This window comes from Melanerpes formicivorus, unplaced genomic scaffold (genome assembly GCF_026170545.1).
Source record: "Melanerpes formicivorus ecotype bairdi unplaced genomic scaffold, bMelFor1.0.p_v2 SCAF_31, whole genome shotgun sequence".
In the NCBI taxonomy this organism is placed as follows: Eukaryota; Metazoa; Chordata; class Aves; order Piciformes; family Picidae; genus Melanerpes; species Melanerpes formicivorus.
Genome location: NW_027142383.1, coordinates 3,600,961 through 3,618,384, shown reverse-complemented (window position 1 = coordinate 3,618,384; position 17,424 = coordinate 3,600,961). Strand labels below are relative to the sequence as shown.

The 17,424-nt window shown below is 47.9% G+C and overlaps 1 protein-coding gene across 1 annotated transcript in view; it reads left to right on the top strand.

The window, feature by feature from the left end:
• The first annotated feature begins 422 nt into the window (after window positions 1–422).
• Window positions 423–17,424, top strand: part of MEX3C (mex-3 RNA binding family member C) — a 76,316-nt gene continuing 59,314 nt past the window's right edge. Inside the window, exons 1-2 of the mRNA XM_068155358.1 lie at window positions 423–551; window positions 2,792–3,185. Coding sequence (XP_068011459.1) covers window positions 423–551; window positions 2,792–3,185 — 523 coding nt within the window. The remainder of the gene's footprint in view (window positions 552–2,791; window positions 3,186–17,424) is intronic.

Genomic DNA, 17,424 nt, shown 5'->3' with positions numbered 1-17,424 from the left:
TCTATGATCAGGTGACCCACCCGGTGGTTGTGGGGAGGCCTGTGGATGTAGTCTACCTGGACCTCAGCAAGGCCTTTGACCCCGTCCCCCATAGCAAAATGCTGGCCAAGCTGTCAGCCCATGGGTTGGACGGGAGCACACTGCGATGGGTTAGGAACTGGCTGGATGTCCGAGCCCAGAGAGTGGTGGTGAATGGTGCCACATCCAGCTGGCGGCCAGTCACTAGTGGTGTGCCCCAAGGATCAGTGCTGGGCCCTGTGCTCTTTAACATCTTTATTGATGATCTGGATGAGGGCATTGAGTCCATCATCAGTAAATTTGCTGACAACACCAAGCTGGGGGCAGGAGTTGATCTGCTGGAGGGTAGAGAGGCTCTGCAGAGGGACCTCGACAGGCTGGACAGATCGGCAGCATCCAACGGCATGAGATTTAACACATCCAAGTGCCGGGTTCTGCACATTGGCCACAACAACCCCATGCAGTGCTACAGGCAGGGGCCAGAGTGGCAGGAGAGCAGCCAGGCAGAGAAGGACCTGGGAGTGCTGGTCGATGTCAGGCTGAACATGAGCCTGCAGTGTGCCCAGGTGGCCAAGAGGGCCAATGGCATCCTGGCCTGCATCAGGAACAGTGTGGCCAGCAGGAGCAGGGAGGTCATTCTGCCCCTGTATACTGCACTGGTTAGGCCACACCTCAAGTACTGTGTCCAGTTCTGGGCCCCTCAGTTTAGGAAGGATGTTGACTTGCTGGAACGAGTCCAGAGAAGAGCAACAAAGTTGGTGAGGGCTTTGGAACACAAGCCCTATGAGGAAAGACTGAGGGAGCTGGGGTTGCTCAGCCTGGAGAAGAGGAGACTCAGGGGTGACCTTATCACTCTCTACAACTACCTGAAGGGAGGTTGTAGACAGGCGGATGATGGTCTCTTCTCCCAGGCACCCAGTACCAGAACAAGAGGACACAGTCTCAGGCTGCACCAGGGGAGGTTCAGGTTGGATGTTAGGAAGAAGTTCTATACAGAAAGAGTGATTGCCCATTGGAATGGGCTGCCCAGGGAGGTGGTGGAGTTGCCGTCATTGGAGGTGTTCAGGAGGAGACTTGATGGGGTACTTGGTGCCATGGGTTAGCTGTTTGGGTGGGTTGGATTGGTTGATGGGTTGGACACGATAATCTTGAAGGTCTCTTCCAACCTGGTTTGGTTTATTCTAAATAAAGTATTTATTCTAAATTGCTCCGGGTGGAGGGTTGCCGGTCACTGACCAACCCCTCCCCCGCCACTCTCTGACTCAGTTTCGATTATAAGTTCTGTGAATCATTTTGATTTAAGTGCCCATACATAACATTCTGTAATGATAGTTCCACTAACCAAATATTGATACCTGTGAAGGGTGACTGTAAATACCCCGTTACAGAGTTTGTGTATATATATAAATAAACTTATATTTTCATTGATACATCTGCCGCTCATTTCTGAGGGCATATCCACTACAGATATGAAGCACAGCTGATCCCATCCCCTCTCAGACCATCCATGATGACATGAGGCCACAGTAGCGCAGTATGGTAGGGGTTGGAAGGGACCTCTGGAGATCATCTAATCTAATCTAACCCTCCTGCCAAAGCAGGATCATCTAGGGCAGGTCACACAGGAACATATCCAGACGGGTCTTGAAAGTCTCTAGAGAAGGAGACTCCACAACCTCTCTGGGCATCCTGCTCCAGGGCTCCAGCACCCTCACACCAAAGAAGCTTTTCCTTCTCTTCAGATAGAACCTATTGCCCATTGCCTCATATCACAGGGCATCACTGAAAAGAGACTGGACCCGTCTTCTTGACACCCACCCTTGAGATATTTGTAATCACTGAGAAGATCCCCTCTCAGTCTTCTCCAGGCTAAACAGCCCTAGGTCTCAGCTCACACCTTGGTTTAAATTCATGGACTGGGAAATTTTCCACATCATTTGTGTGGCCTTTATTTGTTCTCACACCATTTCATCACAGTAGGTGAACTCAAATCCAAGACGACCAGGTCGGCTCTCCTCACAGATTCCCTACTGCAAGAAGGGGGCCGCTTATTCGACCAATTTGATCAGCGGATTCCAACTTTATTGAGCATCAGACACATCTTATATACAGTTTGCTATAATTATGCCCACTTGGCAACATACTATTGGTTGCTCTCTAACAGGTTACATCATTGTTTTCACAACTCTGTGGAATTCTTCTATCCGGCCTAATTGCTCTCTTTCCCAGATCTCGCCTCCTCCTTATCTTGCTTGCCTCCCATCTCAGGGGCAGCTGGACTTCAGCATACCAAGCAATCAGCACTTTCTCACATCTCTTACGGCGCCACTATATTATCAACAGAGAATTCTTCAAGGCCTGAATTGCACAGGTGTTCCTGGGACCCATGTCCCCTCTTGCTCAAAACAAACCCCAACAACAATTCCCTACAAACCCCAAGATCCCTCCGAGGCCCCTTGTGCGGGGCAGGGAAAAGGCCTCAACCCCGCCGACTGTCCAACACTCTCCAGCCCCGCCCAGGAACCGGCTCCGCCGCCCAATAGTGCCACACCGAACCTGGGGGCACCGTTTCTTCCCCGATGCCATGGGACAAAAGATTTGTTCATGAGCACGGTCCCACCGCAAAGGCCGTGCTCACCGTGCCATGGCGGCCCCACGCCGTTAGTCCTGGCCCCCCCATCCTCCATTATGCTGAGCACTGCCGCAGCGGTTTCCTTCACTGCCGAAGCCTCCGTGCTTCCCCCGCGCTTCCCATTCGCCGCTGCTCTAGCAGGAAGTGGTGGCAGGAGACGAGGGAGTTCTGGAGGAGGAGCAGCTGGCGGGGGAGGACGAGGAGGACCCGGCCACGCTGCTGCTGTTCTCCTCGTCCTCCTCCCCCTCCCAACTGCTCCCGTTGCTGGGTTCCGTCCTGCTATCGTCCTCCTTCGATGGGCTGGAGGCGGCGGCTGGAGTGCTCTGCGGAGCGCATGATCTTCAGGGCATGATGGCGGCGATACTGTCCCAGGCTTACGGCGGTGGTGGAGGCCTGGGCAGCGGCTGCAACGGCGCGGGGGCGGCAGGCCTGAACGACGAACAAGCGGCGCTGCTCTGCCGAAAGAGCGTTAACACCACCGAGTGCGTGCCCGTGCCCAGCTCTGAGCATGTGGCCGAGATCGTGGGTCGTCAGGGTGAGTGGGGGGACCGGGAAGGACGGGAGAACATCCCCGGGCTGGAGGGGTAGGAGGAAGTGAGCCGGGGCCTGGGCTGGGTCTACTGTCCTTCCCCTGGGATTCGGGGCAGGCCTCTCCCCGCACACCCCGGGGATGAGCCCGGGTGAAGGACCTCCTCATTTCGGTGGGAGCTTCATGGTCCCTGGGGCCTCCCAAACCGCACAGGGCATAGGATGCCAGCACCAGGCAAGCTCTGCCTGGGAAGCCAAGAGGTGAGAACGAGCCCTGGGTTAGCTCAGACCTTCATTTATTGTTCATTTAGGCTATAAAACCCGGTTTATAGTCTGTCCGTGTACAGGTAGGTGTTGGAATAGGTTTTGGTCTTTGGTGACACTCAGGTTGTGGTCTTCAATAAGAACCTGCGTTTCACTATAGCAACTTAGGACCATTTTTTACAAAGACTTTAGGATGAGGGACTTGAATTTGCCTTTCAGAGCAGGCTGACTGTTCCTCCAGATTTCCAGGGTGCTTACCGAGACAAAATAGGGCTGGGAGCCAGTGAAGTGGAGAAAGGAGCCACGTGTAGCCCTCTTGTGTGTGAAAGCCCTTGTCTTTCTGCTAGGGTTGTGGCTTCCTATTGATCAGTATCGTTATACTGTGGGATGTCTCTCTGTTGCATTGGGATAAGGTGATATCTGTGATGTCAGTGGGAGCAGGGCTTGGAGGAGTTAGAACGATGATGTTCCTCACCAGCTTTCTGGCAGTGAATCTAATTTTAAAAGCACTTTTTATATCAAGAGAAGCGCAGAGCAGTGTCAAGTGTAGGTGTAGAAATGCAGATAATCAAGTTACCATTCTCTATCTTTTCTGTGTTGTTCTTTACTGATTTTTGGGGGTAGTGTGTCCCACTTGCTGATTGGCTCTGATAATGAGCAGTTATGCTGTCTGGTTTCTGCATCGGTGTGTCTAAACCAATGTAGTACTAAAGAAATAGCCGCTGAGCAGTGATGCTTAGTAGGCTTTTCTTTGCTCTTCCTACTGTTATTTTAGGCTTTTTATCAGTCAAGGGTGAGGAATCTTTTGGGTGTGTCAAAGGAGAACCGAAGGCCTTGCTATGGAAATTGTCAGGTAGCTTCCGCTGATACAGACAAGTCTGTTCTGTTCATGCAAAAAAATATATTTTCCCCACAAAATAATGTTTGAATCTCTTAAGACTTTACACGTGTCATTGGGGATGGCAGATGGGGGAGGGAGGGAAGGATGGAAAAGAGAAAGAAATCTAAATTATGGGGATTCGAGGGCTGATTAGGCTGCCGTGTTTATTCTCCACCAGATCTCTGTAGTGTTTTTTTCAGGACTGTGAGTCACTAAGTTTGTTCATAGTTTCTCCTTTTATTCTTTGTCTGATGTCACACTCTTTGACTTGCAATAAAATCTTGAACCATGATGGGGAGGGATTGTACCATGAGAAGTATTTGGGCTACAAAAGAGAGGCAAGCAGAAGGAGTGGAGAGAGAACTAAAACAAATTGTGAACAAATATACTTGCATGAAAGCTTTCTTGTGAGGAGGTCCTTCAGAATTCTCATTCAAGGGAGACTTAAGCTTAGAGACTGACTTATATAAGTGGTATTAGTTCTGCTAAATATTTTTGATGTTTCTTAGAAATCCTAGTCCTTGCATTTTCCTTGTATGGCCCAGAGCTGTGCCAGGTTGCTGCACAGGTAATCTCATCCATCTACTTTGCCTCTGTCTGTGCTCTAGTGCAGTTCAATCTGCCTCAAGCAGAGCTGTCCAGAGCTGGATCCTTCACTGATGGTTCTGCTCTCTCTTAAAATGAAGATGCTGCATATTCTCTTCCTTGCATTGTAACCAGCTGGTTGAGCAGTTTAAGTTTTGTGCCAGACTCCTCTGTGGTGTAATATTTTAATATCTAATTATGCAATTATAATGTTTCTTCAGCTGGATTTGTGCGAAGATTAAGCTTATGTCCTTTTATCTCGCTGCCTTTGTGAGGTATAAAAAGGACTTGAAATGTCTGCAGCCTGAAATCATATCATGGGTTGAGTTTAAATTTGCTGTTATTATTCAAAACCATGCTTCTGTCATGCCAGCTTCAAAATGAAACTGCTGGCTGGAGCAAAGTATTATGGGGCTTGAAGTTCAGATTGTAACGCGAGAGGCTTCCTGTTCCAATTGCTGCTTTTGACTTCCAGGGTTTTGGATGTTGGCTTCTTCCCTGATGGGATGGTGGTGTGAGAGGGAGGGATGTAGAGGTTTAGCTCGCTGAGTTTCTGCTTGCTGCTGCTGTCTACTGTGCTTTTTCTGCAAATAGGCTAAGGTAATTCTGCATTATATCATCTCATTGATATTAAATTCTTATCTCAGCTCTTTATCTCAACTGGGAGTTTTTGTGTGTTACTTTTCCCTCACTTATGTGTTGGGGGGAAACAGGCAGGTTAACCCTTTCACAGTGCTTTAACCTGTTAAGAAGGATCAGCTCTTAAATGCCAGGAATGATGAGTTTGATTAGGACTTGAGCTCATATTTTGAAATCCAACATAAAAGCTATTTTACTGAGAAGTTAGTCTTGTCACTGTTAGAGCCTGGAATCCCAAGAACTGAAACATGAGCATACTGTGGCATGGCACAACTCAAACCATTTCTGAAGTTTCATAGGCCTATTGTTCTGGTACCCTGTTGCAAACATCATTTCAGTTCTGCTATTTGTCATTTGTGCTATGCAAAAGATCCAACTTGAGTTGCAAAGTATCAGGATGGGACAAGCTCTTCAGCTGGGATGATAAATCCTCAGTCATAAATGCTGCTTTTGTGTGACTTGTTAGGTGGGATTCGAAGGGGGAAGGGGCTGAAACCAGTCCCCCCAGACAGGAGTCTGGGGGTGGTAAGCTGGAGGCAGGGGTGCAACCAGCAGCCCAGCTGAAGTGCATGTACACTAATGCACGAAGCATGGGTAACAAACAAGAGGAACTGGAAGCTTTGTTACAGCAGGAAAGTTATGATGTAGTTGCCATCACAGAAACGTGGTGGGATGACTCACATGACTGGAGCACTGTAATTGATGGCTACAGGCTCTTCAGGAGAAACAGGTGAGGGAGAAGGGGTGGAGGGGTGGCCCTGTACATCAGGGAGGCACTAGATGCCAGGAAACTAGAGATCAAGGAAGATCAGGTTGAGTGCCTGTGGGTGAGAACTAGAGGGAAGACCAACAAGGCAGACATGCTGGTTGGAGTCTGTTATAGACCACCCAGCCAGGACGAAGAAGTTGATGAATTATTCTATAGGCAGCTAGAGGCTGTCTCAAGATCACCAGACCTTGTTATTATGGGTGATTTTAACCGGCCTGATATCTGCTGGGAACTCAACACAGCAGAGAAGAGGCAGTCTAGAAGGTTCTTAGAGTGCACGGAGGACAGCTTCTTATCCCAGTTGCTGTGGGAGCCTACCCAGGGGTAAGGCTTTGCTTGACCTTCTTTTCACAAGCAGAGAAGGGCTGGTGGGTGATGTGGTGGTTGGAGGCTGTCTAGGGTCCAGTGCCCTTGAAACAATTGAGTTTTCAATAAACAGTCAAGCTAAGAGGGGCAGCAAGAAAACCTTCACTCTGCATTTCTGGAGGGCAGACTTCAGGTTACTCAAGGAACTAACACAGAAGGTTCCTTGGGATACAACTCTTAAAAACAAAGGGGTCCAGGAGAGCTGGACCTGCTTCAAGAAAGAACTCTTAAAGGCGCAGGAACAGGCTGTGCCAATGTGCCAGAAGATCAGCCGCCGGGGCAGACAGCCAGCCTGAATGGGCAATGAACTTCTGAAGGAATTATGGAAAAAAAGAGGGTGTATCATCTTTGGAAGAGAGGTGAGGCAAACCATGAAATGTTTACGGATGTTGCTAGGTCATGCAGGAAAAAAATTAGAGAGGCAAAAGCCCATTTGGAGCTTAGACTGGCCACAGCTGTGAAGGACAATAAAAAATCCTTCTACAAATATATTAATAGCAAGAGCAGGGGCAAGGACAACATCCACTCCTTGGTGGACATGGATGGGAATATTGTAACTAAAGGTGAGGAAAAGGCAGAGGTACTTAATACCTTCTTTCCCTCAATTTTTAGTAGCAAGATAGGTTGTCTTCCGGACAACTGGCCTCCAGAGATGGCAGAAGGAGTCAGGGAGCAGCATAGTTCCCCTCTGTTCCAGGAGGAAGCACTTACAGACCTGCTTAGCCACTTGGATCCCCACAAGTCCATGGGACCAGATGGAATCAATCCTAGGGTGCTGAGAGAGCTGGCAGATAAACCTTTATTAGAATAAACCTTTATTAGAATAAACCAAACCAGGTTGGAAGAGACCTTCAAGACCATCACGTCCAACCCATCAACCAATCCAACCCACCCAAACAGCTAACCCATGGCACCAAGTACCCCATCAAGTCTCCTCCTGAACACCTTCAATGACGGCGACTCCACCACCTCCCCTGGCAGCCCATTCCAATAGGCAATCACTCTTTCTGTATAGAACTTCCTCCTAACATCCAACCTGAACCTCCCCTGGTGCAGCCTGAGACTGTGTCCTCTTGTTCTGGTACTGGGTGCCTGGGAGAAGAGACCATCATCCGCCTGTCTACAACCTCCCTTCAGGTAGTTGTAGAGAGTGATAAGGTCACCCCTGAGTCTCCTCTTCTCCAGGCTGAGCAACCCCAGCTCCCTCAGTCTTTCCTCATAGGGCTTGTGTTCCAAAGCCCTCACCAACTTTGTTGCTCTTCTCTGGACTCGTTCCAGCAAGTCAACATCCTTCCTAAACTGAGGGGCCCAGAACTGGACACAGTACTCGAGGTGTGGCCTAACCAGCGCAGTATACAGGGGCAGAATGACCTCCCTGCTCCTGCTGGCCACACTGTTCCTGATGCAGGCCAGGATGCCATTGGCCCTCTTGATGAGCTGGCCAAGCCACTGTCCATCATTTTCCAGCAGTAATGGCTCACTGGAGAGGTAGCAGAGGACTGGAAGTTGGCCAAAGTGGTGCCCATCCACAAGAAGGGCTGGTTGGATGAGCCAGGGAATTATAGGCCTGTCAGCCTGACCTCAGTGCCAGGCAAGATTATGGAACAAGTCCTCTTGAGTGCAATCACACAGCACTGACAGGATGGCCAAGGGATCAAGTCCAGCCAGCATGGATTTAGGAAGGGCAGGTCCTGCCTGACCGACCTGATCACCTTTTATGATCAGGTGACCCGCCTGGTGGATGTGGGGAGGCCTGTGGATGTAGTCTACCTGGATCCCAGCAAGGCCTTTGACACTGTCCCCCACAGCAAACTGCTGGCCAAGCTGTCAGCCCATGGCTTGGATGGGAGCACACTGCATTGGGCTGGGAACTGGCTGGATGTCCGAGCCCAGAGAGTGGTGGTGAATGGTGCCACATCCAGCTGGTGGCCAGTCACTAGTGGTGTGCCCCAAGGATCAGTGCTGGGCCCCATGCTCTTTATCGTCTTTATCAATGATCTGGATGAGGGCATTGAGTCCATCATCAGTAAATTTGCAGATGACATCAAGCTGGGGGCAGGTGTTGATCTGTTAGAGGGTAGGAGATCTCTGCAGAGGGACCTTGACAGGCTGGACAGATGGGCAGAGTCCAACGGCATGAGATTTAACACATCCAAGTCCTGGGTTCTGCACATTGGCCACAACAACCCCATGCAGTACTACAGGCTAGGATCAGAGTGGCTGGAGAGCAGCCAGGCAGAAAGGGACCTGGGGGTACTGATTAATAGTAGGCTGAACATGAGCCAGCAGTATGCCCAGGCAGCCAGGAGGGCCAATGGCATCCTGGCCTGCATCAGGAACAGTGTGGCCAGCAGGAGCAGGGAGGTGATTCTGCCCCTGTACTCTGCTCTGGTTAGGCCACACCTCGAGTACTGTGTCCAGTTCTGGGCCCCTCAGTTTAGGAAAGATGTTGTCTTGCTGGAGATGTTGACTTAGCCTGGAGAAGAGGAGGCTCAGGGGTGACCTCATTGCCCACTACAACTACCTGAAGGGTGGTTGTAGCCAGGAAGGGGTTGGCCTCTTCTCCCAGGCAACCAGCACCAGAACAAGGGGACACAGTCTCAAGCTGCGCCAGGGGAGGTTTAGACCCGAGGTGAGGAGGAAGTTCTTCACTGTGCGAGTCATTCGTCATTGGAACGGGCTGCCCAGGGAGGTGGTTGAGTCATCGACTCTGGAGGCGTTCAAGAGGAGATTGGACGTGGCACTTGGTGCCATGGTCTAGTCATGGGGTCTGTGTTGATAGGTTGGACTCGATGATCCTCGAGGTCCTTTCCAACCTAAGTGATACTGTGATCTTGTGATGTCCAGAGAAGGGCAGCAAAGCTTGTGAGGGGTTTGGAAGACAAGCCCTATGAGGAGAGGCTGAGGGAGCTGGGCTTGCTTAGCCTGGTGAAGAGGAGGCTCAGAGGAGACCTTATTGCTGTCTACAACTACCTGAAGGGGGGTTGTAGCCAGGTAGGGGTTGGTCTCTTCTCCCGGGTGGCCAGCCCCATGTGGTGGGTTGAGAGAGAAGGCCTAGCTTTCTCTCCCCCACAAAGAGGAGAAAAACCACAGCTAACTCAGCCGGAGAAGCAAAGGAAATGCTATATTTTACAAGCAATGTGGAAAAGCAGGTTAGATATACAATATATACAGTATTTACAATATATATATATATACAGAAATATACAGCAAATTTAAAAAAAAACAAGAATACAGGAACAAAATTCCCTCCTTCGGACAGAGGAGAGTTCCCCCCCTGTACCCCCTTCTCTCCCCCTACCCCCCTTTTTTCCCAAAAAGGGCTAGAGAGAAAGAAAAGATAATTAATAAGGATGAAATTTTGGTTAGGCCTTAAAAGCACATGCAGTATTAGTGATTAGTGCTTATCTGGTGTCCAAGGTCATTCTGGCTAGGAGCCCAGAAGCAGACAACCTGGAAGGGAGAAGGAAAGGGGCAAACTGAGGAAGAAAATTCCAGCTGCACTAAACTTAAAACTGCATTCTACCAATCTACCAATGAAATTCAATTAGACCTGTCTTTTGTTTACAAAACATTCAGCCAGAGTGTCTCAGCACTGTCCCTTTCTTAAAGGCACAGCCTCAAACGGTCACAGTCCACCCCTTCTAAACGATTTCATTGGTTGTTCATACTGTCCATCCAATTCAAAACAATATTTACAGTTTGTTAGTAAAGTTCATAGTCCATTCCGGCTATACTCAGATGTAGATGATTCAGAAGTTCAAGAAAATCAGGAAATGAGTAAAAAGGAAAACAGTTTGTCTCTTCGCAGACAAAGAAAAGAAAAAGGAAAACAAGGATTCTCAGGGTCTCTTAGTTGACTCAGGGCTCTCAGGGTTCATGCACCGTAGATTCCTCGTAGATTCTTCCTTTGGACACGATGTAGCTGTACAACAGTTTGAAATTAAACTCTTTCAGCTGAAGTTAAATTTATTTGTGGAATACACTGAATTTCACCATTCTCTTGCATTACCCAATAAGTGTGACCCAGACCTTCAGCTGAAACCACCATAGTAAGGAATATCGAATATCCACTCAATACCGTGCTCTTTTGCCCAGTACTTTACAAGATTGTTCTTAAAATGAGTTCCATTGTCTGACTCAGTCCTCTCTGGAGTTCTGTGTCTCCACAGGATCTGTCTCTCCAGACCAAGAATGGTGTTGCATGCAGTTGCATGTGGAACTGGATAAGTTTCCAACCATCCAGTGCTTGCCTATACCATAGTAAGCACGTATTGCTTACCAGAACGAGAACGTGGTAGAGTGATGTAGTCAATCTGCCAAGCTTCACCATACTTGTACTTGGACCATCTGTTGCCATACCACAAGGGCTTAAGTCGTTTTGCCTGCTTAATAGCAGCACAAATGTCACAGTCATGGATGACTTGTGTGATTGCATCCATGGAAATGTCTATGGATCTGTCACGAGCCCATTGGTATGTTGCATCTCTGCCTTGATGTCCTGACGAATCATGAGTCCACCGAGCTAAGAATATCTCACCTCGGTGTTTCCAGTCAAGATCAAGATCAGAGTCCATGTCTACTTGAGAAACTCTTGCAGCTAGATCTGCCTGATGGTTGTGTTGCTGTTCCTCAGTAGCTGTGCTCTTAGGAATGTGAGCATCGATGTGTCTCACCTTCACTGGAATTCTCTCGATTCGATCAGCAATGTCCTGCCACAGGTTGGCTGCCCAAATGGGTTTTCCTTTCCTCTGCCAACCATTCTTCTTCCAGTCCTTTAGCCAACCCCATAGAGCATTGGCTACCATCCATGAGTCGGTGTAGAGATAAAGCTTTGGCCATCTCTCACATTCAGCTACACTGAGAGCTAGCTGGACAGCTTTTACCTCTGCAAACTGACTGGATTCTACTTCTCCATCCTTTGCCTCTGCAACTCGGCGTGTTGGACTCCACACTGCAGACTTCCACCTTCGCTTGTTCCCAACAAGACGACAGGAACCGTCTGTGAACAAAGCATATTTCTTTTCATCATCAGAAAGGTCATTGTAAGGAGGAGCTTCCTCAGCACGAGTTACTTTCTCCTCTGGAGGTTTAGCACAGTTGGTACCTTCAGGCCAACTTGAGATCACTTCTACCAGGCCAGGCCTTTCAAGATTTCCCATTCGAGCTCTCTGTGTTATCAGAGCCATCCACTTAGACCGTGTTGAGTCTGTGGCATGATGTGTGTGGCCGGTTGACGTTGCCCCCTTAAGAAAGGGAATATGGTGGACGGAAGTTGGTAAACGGAAGGAATAGTCTAAACTATTTCATTGGTAAAGTGGGAGGAAGCACCTTCTGAACTGGGAGTGAAGTGGACATTTGCACGACTTTTCTATCAGTCTTGCTTCCGCCTTTTCTTCGTGCAGCAGCTCTGCCTGTGCTGGGCTTTCTGCCAAGGCCTCGGCCTTGAAGACCAGATAACAGCCGGTATTAACTCCTTTCCAATTAACACGAACTGCTTCTAACTTTTTTTCCTTTCTTTTCTTTCTCTTTCTATCCCATTCTGGGGAAAGGGGGGGAAGAGAGGGGAGAGCGGAGGTGGGGGACCCCTCTGCCGAGGGGGGGCCACTCTCATTTCTGTGTTGCTCTGTTGTATATCTTTGTATATATTGTAGATATTGTAAATTTGTAAATATTCCCCCTGCAAATCCTACATTGCTTTGTAAATATAGCTCCACTGCTTTGCTAATTCAGCTTGCGAGTTTTTTTTCTTTTCCCTTCAATTTTTTTTTTTCCCTTTTACTTTACAAGGGGGAAGGGAGGAGGCTTCTTGGCCTTGCCCTTCCACCCACCACATTTTTTTTATTGGCGCCCAACGTGGGGCAGATAATTAGTTTAATTTATTGTTTGATTGATTTAGTGTTTTCTAGCTGAATTAGCAAACATGAAGGTATTGTGGTTTGTGGAGCGATTATTCTTTTCAATTTTTGGGGCTCTGGTTTACAGGTATTGTTTGGGTTTGATTCTGGATTACCTGGGTAAATATTTGGTGCGGACAATTTATATGTGGGTTATGTATAAAGTTAAATTATGGTATGGAAAATGTATTAATTTATTATGGCCAGTGAGATACAGGAATGTTACCTCCACCACTCTCCCAATTGAGATAAAGGGTTTTAAGATTCCGCCTGAGGAGAGAGTAACTTTAGGTGATGCCTGGGATCCAAAGGTGATTTATGTGATGTGTATAATTCTGCTGCTGGTGATAACTAATGTGTTTTCTCTGTATTCCTTGTGGCGAGAGAAAAAGGTGTCCAGGGCGTGTTTTGTTATTAAAACTAGATCAAAAAGAAAACGCCGTGGCTCTCGGTCAGTCCCAGAGTCATCTAGTGACGAGGACTGTGGAGAACCCGTGTCAGTTAAAAAGAAGGCTAAAAAATTAATTGGTAAAGCAGCTCTAAATGACTTTGCTGATTCTAGCAAGCAGCCAAGGGCATCGGCTGGTATCAACATGGCACCTACTCCTTCTCCCACTCCTTCTCCTTCTTCTTCTTCTCCGTCGGCCATTAATGGAGCAACGTCACTTCCACCCACTCCCTCGGTGGGACCGGAAGTCACTGCCCCAGCAGCTGATTTATCTCAGGACCTGTCAGCTTCCATTAAGGTGGCTGTAAATTCAAACACAGCTCCAGTCAAGATGGCTCCTTTAAAGACTAGAAGTGGAAAGGCCCAAGATGGAGAAGAAGAGGTGGAGACTGATCCTGGTGAGGGGCCCTCTACTCTAAAAGATCCTGCTCAGGAGGAAGAGAAGGTTTGTTTTAAAGATCTAGCTAACCTAGTGAGATCAAAGCAGGATAGAGATGAAGCTAGGAAAGCAGCTGGCAAAGGTGGTTCTCAGCTTAAAGAGATCCTTAGGAGAATGACAGCAGGATTTTATGGGCAAAGAATTCAGGGAGATGAAGATCAAGATGATATTACAGACTGTTCGTCACCACGGGAGGAATTGCGAAATGTCCGTAAAGATTTCACCAGGGCAGATAAGGAGCCAGTTCTAGCTTGGCTTAGTAGGTGTTATGATACAGGTGCTTCAGCTCTAACAGTTGGAGACAAGTCAGCAGCTCAGTTAGGAACTCTCTCAAGGGACAATGGAATAGATAGACATCTAGGCGAAGCTCTCGGTAAGGTTAATCTGTGGATACGCCTTTTAATAGCGGTTGCCCTGAGATACCCTTCCCGAGATGATCTTCCCTGGAATCCTAAACCCTGGACTACCATAGATGAGAGAATTAAGCGCTTGAGAGAATTTGCTGTTAGAGAGCTACTCTATGGTGAACATGAAACTCTGAATCCTGACGACATTCCTGTGGGTATTGGTCTTGCTAAAAAGATCATCAAACTTGCTCCTTCTAATTATGCAAACATTCTGGCAAGCAGAATTGTGTCAAGAAGTTATGGTGGAGCTTCTCCCACGGTTGGCCAATTCAGTGATCAAATGAGACAATTGGAGGATAGCATGACACGTGGTTCTTTGGTGTCAGCCATTAAAACGATGTCTGGTGATATTCAGAATTGCATAAGAGAGTTGAAAGATTCCATATACCAATTGGCACAGAAGGATAATTTCAATTCTTCCTCCAGGTGGATACAAGTTTCATCTGTGAGGAATACACGTCCTCCAAGGAGGTCATTCCAAAACAGGACATTCCAAAACAGGACATTCCAAAACAGACCACCAAGGCAATCACGTAGAACAATTTGGATAACTCTGCGTGATCAGTTTGGTGAGAACATGAACCGCTGGGATGGCCAACCAACTTCTAATCTTTTCAGGAGACTGAGGGAATTGCAAAGTGGCAGAACCCGAGGTAGCAATACCAGAAGGGTAGCTGTTACTTCCACAGTTCCCCAGAACGACTCTTATGGTTCCAACAGTGGCTCCAGTTATAACATGCAAAGTTATAACCCTGCACAATATGTGCAATGCACATGTGCGCATGTTCCCCATAACTAGGGGTGCCCTGCCTCCCGCCAGGGGGAGGAGAGGGATAACAGAGATAATAGAATCTATTGGGATGTGTACATCCAGTGGCCTGGCACTTCGCAATTTCGGAAGTACAGGGCCTTGGTTGACACAGGAGCTCAGTGCACCATAATACCATCAAATTATCAGGGATCAGAGTCTATAACTATTCTGGGAGTCACTGGTGGATCTCAAGAATTAAGTAAGGTCGAGGTTAATATAAGTCTAACTGGTAAACAATGGAGGAAGCATACAGTTGTGACCGGACCTGACGCACCTTGTATTTTGGGAATTGATTTTCTGAGAGAAGGGCGTTTCAAGGACCCTAGAGGTTACAAATGGGCTTTTGGAGTGGCTTCAATAGAAATTGATGGACAAAAATTGAAGCTATCTGCCAGACCTGAACTTTCTGATGAATCTGCAGTTGTGGGACAACATAAGATACAGGACATTAAATTGCCGGTTGCTTCTCAGACTGTGCATCACAGACAATACAGAACCAACCGTGACTCTTTGTTGCCCATTCAGAATCTGATTCGTCAGTTGGAAAGTCAGAAAGTCGTCAGCAAAACTCATTCACCTTTCAACAGTCCAGTGTGGCCTGTGCGGAAGCAGAATGGAGACTGGCGTCTGACAGTAGACTACCGAGCCCTAAATGAAGTGACACCACCTATGAGTGCAGCAGTACCAGACATGATGGAACTACAGTATGAGCTGGAATCCAAAGAGGCCAAATGGTATGCTACCATAGACATTGCTAATGCATTTTTCTCTATTCCCATAGCAGAGGAATGCAGGCCTCAGTTTGCTTTCACCTGGAGAGGAATCCAGTACACTTTCAACAGACTGCCAATGGGCTGGATCCACAGCTCAAGTATCTGTCATGCGGTGATCCACGATGCTCTGGAGAAAGGCGGTGCTCCAGAACACATCCAGTTCATCGATGATATCATCGTCTGGGGTAAAACTGCTGAGGAAGTCTTCGAGAAAGGTAACAAAATCATTGACATTCTTCTGAATGCAGGTTTTGCCATCAAGCGAGACAAGGTGAAAGGACCTACCACAGAGATTCAGTTTCTGGGAGTGCGGTGGCAGGATGGACGTCGACACATTCCAGTGGATGTGGTAAATAGAGTCTCCACCATGGCAAGTCCCACAAACAAGCAAGAGACCCTACGTTTCTTGGGGATAGTGGGATTTTGGAGACTACACATTCCTGGATACAGTCAGATTGTGAAACCTCTGTATGATGTGACTCGAAAGAGAAACCATTTCCACTGGGGACCTGAACAACAAGCAGCCTTTGACCAGATAAAGCAAGAGGTAATTCAAGCAATGGGTCTGGGACCTGTCCGAGATGGTCCGGACATTAAGAACATTTTGTACACGGCTGCAAGTGACAATGGTCCAACCTGGTGCTTGTGGCAAAAAGCTCCAGGTGAGACACGTGGACGACCTCTTGGGTTCTGGAGTCGAGGTTACAGAGGTTCAGAGGCTAATTATACTCCAACAGAGAAAGAAATCTTAGCTGCCTATGAAGGAGTAAAAGCATCTTCTGAAGTGATTGGAACTGAATCACAACTTCTTCTAGCTCCCAGATTACCAGTTTTGAATTGGATGTTCAAAGGCAAAGGCTCCACACCACATCATGCCACAGACTCAACCAGGTCTAAGTGGATGGCTCTGATAACACAGAGAGCTCGAATGGGAAATCTTGAAAGACCTGGTCTAGTGGAGGTGATCTCAAGTTGGCCTGAAGGTATCAACTGTGCTAAACCTCCAGAGGAGAAAGTAACTCGTGCTGAGGAAGCTCCTCCTTACAATGACCTTTCTGATGATGAAAAGAAATATGCTTTGTTCACAGACGGTTCCTGTCGTCTTGTTGGAAACAAGCGAAGGTGGAAGTCGGCAGTGTGGAGTCCAACACGCTGAGTTGCAGAGGCGAAAGATGGAGAAGGAGAATCCAGTCAATTCGCAGAGGTAAAAGCTGTCCAGCTAGCTCTCGACGTAGCTGAACGTGAGAGATGGCCAAAGCTTTATCTCTACACCGACTCATGGATGGTAGCCAATGCTCTATGGGGTTGGCTAAAGAACTGGAAGAAGAGTGGTTGGCAGAGAAAAGGAAAACCCATTTGGACAGCCAACCTGTGGCAGGACATTGCTGATCGAATCGAGAGAATTCCAGTGAAAGTGAGACACATCGATGCTCACATTCCTAAGAACAAAGCTACTGAGGAACAACAACACAACCATCAGGCAGATCTAGCTGCAAGAGTTTCTCAAGTAGACATGGACTCTAATCTTGATCTCGACTGGAAACACCGAGGTGAGATATTCTTAGCTCGGTGGGCTCACGATTCATCAGGACATCAAGGCAGAGATGCAACATACCAATGGGCTCGTGACAGATCCATAGACATTTCCATGGATGCTATCACACAAGTCATCCATGACTGTGACATTTGTGCTGCTATTAAGCAGGCAAAACGACTTAAGCCCTTGTGGTATGGTGACAGATGGTCCAAGTACAAGTATGGTGAAGCTTGGCAGATTGACTACATCACTCTACCACGTTCTCGTTCTGGTAAGCAATACGTGCTTACTATGGTAGAGGCAAACACTGGATGGTTGGAAACTTATCCAGTTCCACATGCAACTGCACGCAACACCATTCTCGGTCTGGAGAGAGAAATCCTGTGGAGACACGGAACTCCAGAGAGGATTGAGTCAGACAACAGAACTCA